A 4,386-nucleotide genomic window follows, 5' to 3' on the forward strand; every position below is an offset into this window, starting at 1 on the left:
TCCACTACGTCGAATGCTTTGCACAAGATCAAGAGGTCTTTGCAAAGGTTGTAATGGGGCCGTTGGGTTTAATTTTGGCTCATGAGAAACGGGAATGAGGAGAATTTCTGAAAGGTTTCAAGGACTTCATGATAGAAACACTCCTTAGTGACAAAGAATTACCCTTTAATACATAAACAGCAAAAAACTGTAGAACTATTATTGGAGAATCATATACTCTCTTTTTTTTTCTTTTTTTTCATTTTTTTTTCGCACATGTCCCGTGTTTATTCACTCAAGTATTGCTGCACTCTCATTCACCAATGTAGAAGCTGATTATGTTCTCTCTATTTTTTTTTAAGAGAGAAACATATGGGCTTTTTGTTTTTTTTTTGAACCCATATTACATTGATCACTCCCCCACACTTATCTTACTAACCCTCTCTCAATAACAAACTTTGACCTCAGATTTCATTGGTCACTCTCCCACACTTGTCTCATTGTCCATCCTCTCAACAACAAACTTTGTCCTCATTCATTGTCACAGCAAAGTATTTCTATCAATCGGTTCAAGAAACAAGGGTAGGATAAAAAAAATATAGGCTAGGTAGGAGTGGCTCAAAAAAGAAAATCGGCTAAAATGTATAAGTCTCAGGGGGCTTACTAATGGGGATGTTTTAAAAACATCAATTCAGGAACTGGTCTTTTTTTGGCCTTGGTGTTAATTCCTAATTGCCTCGATCATCTCCTGTGTTTTGCACCACGATCGTTCGCCTCGAGTAACCGCCGAAGAAGTTCGTTATTGTGATCTACAATTGAGATTGAGAAAGTAATTGAGAACATTAATAGGAACAACAATATCAGGCATTCTACTACTTTCCAGGACTGACTTCATAGTTTAAGTGATTTTTTTTTTTTATGGTGCATGAAAAACGTCCAAACAATAATGATATCAGGATCACAAGGTTTTGCCTTTCAGAATTCCACATAATTCACTTCATTTGACCACAAAAAGAAACATCCTAACCTCAAACAAGACTAAAAGCAAGAACATAAAAAGCAAACCCGACAACTTTATGTCCCCCCCACACTAAATAAGGCATTGTCCTCAATGTAAAAAGTACAAGGGAAGGGTGAAGGAAAAACTCCCTGTATAATCAAACATGCTCATTTACTCAACATTCCATCGTGAGTTCCATCTTCGTTGTTGTCGGGGATGTTATTTTTATCTGAAACAAAGAGGAAAACAAAACAATTTTTTTTTTTGTATATACTAAGTGCAAAAAAAACTGAAAATAATTTTTTAAAAAATGCCTTTTTTTTACTGTAACAGTAGAAATTCGTGCAAAAATCTGGTTTTTTTTTTTTTTTTTTAAGTAGATTAAGAAAAAAAAAAGGATAGGAGCTATTTCGTCATTTGGGTTGCCTCCCGATCAGCGCTTGGTTTAATGTCCTCGGCCCGACACTGTAAAACCATCACTCGTTATATGTTGCCTCTGCGAGAGTGATCACGTCAACCTCTTCCGTTGGGAATGACTCGTAGTATGGCTTGAGTCTATGCCCGTTAACTCTGAAAACCTTTTGTGTATCGAGGCTCTGAATCTCTATGGTTCCATGCGGAGACAAATTAAGGACTACGAACGGTCCGAGCCATCGAGAATGTAACTTGCCTGGAAATAATCTGAGTCTTGAATGATATAATAAGACTTTCTGGCCAACTACGAATTCCTTCCGTATAAGCTTCGAATCATGATACGCCTTTGCCTTTTCTTTGTAAATCCTTGAACTTTCATAAGCATCGTTCCGAATTTCTTCCAGTTCTTGAATCTGCAGTTTGCGCTGCTCACCCGCTGCATCACAGCTCATGTTGCATTGCTTAATGGCCCACCAAGCTCTATGCTCTAACTCCACTGGAAGATGGCATGGTTTTCCATAAACCAGGCGGTACGGTGACATCCCGATGGGTGTTTTGTAGGCTGTACGGTAACCCCATAAAGCATCATGAAGCCGCGAGGACTAGTCTTTACGATTTGGTGCAACCGTCTTCTCTAAAATCGATTTGACTTCACGATTAGAGACCTCTGCTTGTCCGTTCGCTTGTGGGTGATAAGCCATAGTAACTTTGTGTGTGACACCGTATTGCTTCAAAAGAGCTTCCACGGATCGGTTGCAAAAGTGGGTTCCACGATCACTTATAAGAGCACGCGGTGTACCGTAACGTACTAAGATATTATCTTTGATGAACTCAACCACTGTTTTTGAGTCATCCACGCGTGTAGCCTTGGCTTCGACCCATTTAGAGACATAGTCAACAGCGAGAAGTATATAGTTGTAGCCACTCGAAGTTGGGAACGGTCCCATAAAATCGATGCCCCAAACATCAAATATCTCAACAACAAGAATCGGAACCTGAGGCATCTCATTCTTTGAAGTAATGTTACATGTACGTTGGCATCGATCACAAGCCTTGCAAAAAACATACGCGTTGCGAAAAATAGAAGGCCAAAAGAATCCACACTCGAGCACTCGTGCGGCTGTGCGTTTCGGTCCGAAGTGTCCTCCGCATGCTTGAGAGTGACAATGAGTAAGAATAGACTGAAACTCGGATTGCGGAACACAGCGTCTAATGATCTGATCGGTACCGTTCTTGAATAAATATGGATCTTCCCAAAAGTAGTATCGAGCATCTCGGCGTAGCTTATCTCTTTGGATCCGAGAGAATTCTGGAGGTATTTTTCCAGTGGCTAAAAAATTTGCAATATCGGCATACCACAGTACCTCGACCAAGTTCACGGCCATGAGTTGCTCATCGGGAAATTCACCCCTCAAAGGCAAGTCTTCCTTTGCGCGAATGAGTCGGCTCAAGTGATCAGCAACAGAATTCTCAGATCCTTTCCGATCTCGAATTTCCAAATCGAACTCTTGGATGAGTAAAATCCAGCGAAGTAGACGTGGTTTGGCTTCCTTTTTCGTCAACAGATACTTCAATGCGGCATGGTCAGAATAAATTATCACCTTTGTCCCGAGTAGATAAGAGCGGAATTTCTCAAGAGAGAAGACGACCGCGAGCAATTCTTTCTCGGTTGTTGTATAATTTATTTGCGCATCATTCAGCGTCCGAGAAGCATAATACACGACGTAAGGTGTGTTGTTGACTCGCTGCCCGAGGACTGCTCCAACTGCATAATCACTAGCGTCGCACATGATCTCAAAAGGCATATTCCAATCCGGTGGTCGGATAATAGGCGCTCTGGTCAGCAGCTCCTTAAGTCTTTCAAAAGCAGCCATACACTTCTTATCAAACACAAATGAAGTATCTTTTTGCAATAGATGACAAAGCGGGTTTGCAATCTTCGAGAAATCCTTTATAAATCTTCTATAAAACCTCGCATGACCAAGAAAGCCGCGTACCTCTTTCACATTTGTCGGTGGGGATAGAGAGCGAATTAGATCGACTTTGGCCTTGTCGACCTCAATTCCTCGAGATGAAATAACGTGCCCCAACACAATCCCGTGATCCACCATGAAGTGACACTTCTCCCAATTTAACACTAAGTTGGTTTCACCACATCTTTTCAAAATAAGTGTTAAATTAGAGAGACACGAGTCGAAAGAGTTGCCATGTACGCTGAAATCATCCATGAAGACTTCGATGATGTTCTCGACATACTCCGAAAATATGCTCATCATGCATCGTTGAAATGTCGCGGGCGCATTGCATAGGCCAAATGGCATTCGGCGGTAAGCAAAAGTGCCGAATGGACACGTGAATGTCGTCTTATCTTGATCCTCCGGTGCGATCACGATCTGATTATACTCCGAATATCCATCGGGGAAGCAGTAGTGGGAGTGGCCGGCTAACCTCTCTAGCATCTGATCAATAAACGGTAGAGGAAAGTGATCTTTGCGAGTAGCTTTGTTGACCTTTCTGTAATCGATACACATTCTCCACCCGTTTTGAACTCGCATGGGGACTAGCTCGTCTTCTTCATTCCTGACGAATGTGATCCCCGTCTTCTTCAGAACACATTGTACGGGGCTCACCCATTGACTATCCGATATTGGGTAGATCACGCCAACATCAAGGAGTTTCAATACCTCTTTTTTCACAACCTCCGTCATCGGTGGGTTAAGTCGCCTTTGACCGTCTCGAGCGGGCTTGGAGTTTTCCTCGAGAAGAATTCTGTGCATGCAAATAGAGGGGCTGATTCCCTTTATATGGCAATTGTCCAACCGATCGTAGTTTTGTACTCCTTGAGTACTTGCACTAGTTTCTTCTCTTGATTTTCGGTGAGGCTTTTGTCGATAATTACTGGAAGTGTCTCGTTCTCTCCAAGAAACACATACTTCAAATAATCCGGCAGTGGCTTCAATTCAAGTTGGGGAGCCTTTTGGATTGAAGGCAGC

The 4,386-nt window shown here is 41.9% G+C and overlaps 1 protein-coding gene across 1 annotated transcript; it reads right to left on the reverse strand.

Moving 5' to 3' along the window:
• Window positions 1–1,455: 1,455 nt before the first annotated feature.
• LOC149404113 (uncharacterized) lies at window positions 1,456–1,935 on the reverse strand. The gene has a single exon (XM_089607408.1). It carries the CDS (start codon window positions 1,933–1,935, stop codon window positions 1,456–1,458), a length of 480 nt encoding a protein of 159 aa, XP_089463534.1.
• Between the last annotated feature and the right edge of the window lie 2,451 nt (window positions 1,936–4,386).

Source organism: Urtica dioica, chromosome 2 (genome assembly GCF_054948205.1).
Source record: "Urtica dioica subsp. dioica isolate 48M chromosome 2, U.dioica_male_clone48M_v1_H2, whole genome shotgun sequence".
In the NCBI taxonomy this organism is placed as follows: Eukaryota; Viridiplantae; Streptophyta; class Magnoliopsida; order Rosales; family Urticaceae; genus Urtica; species Urtica dioica.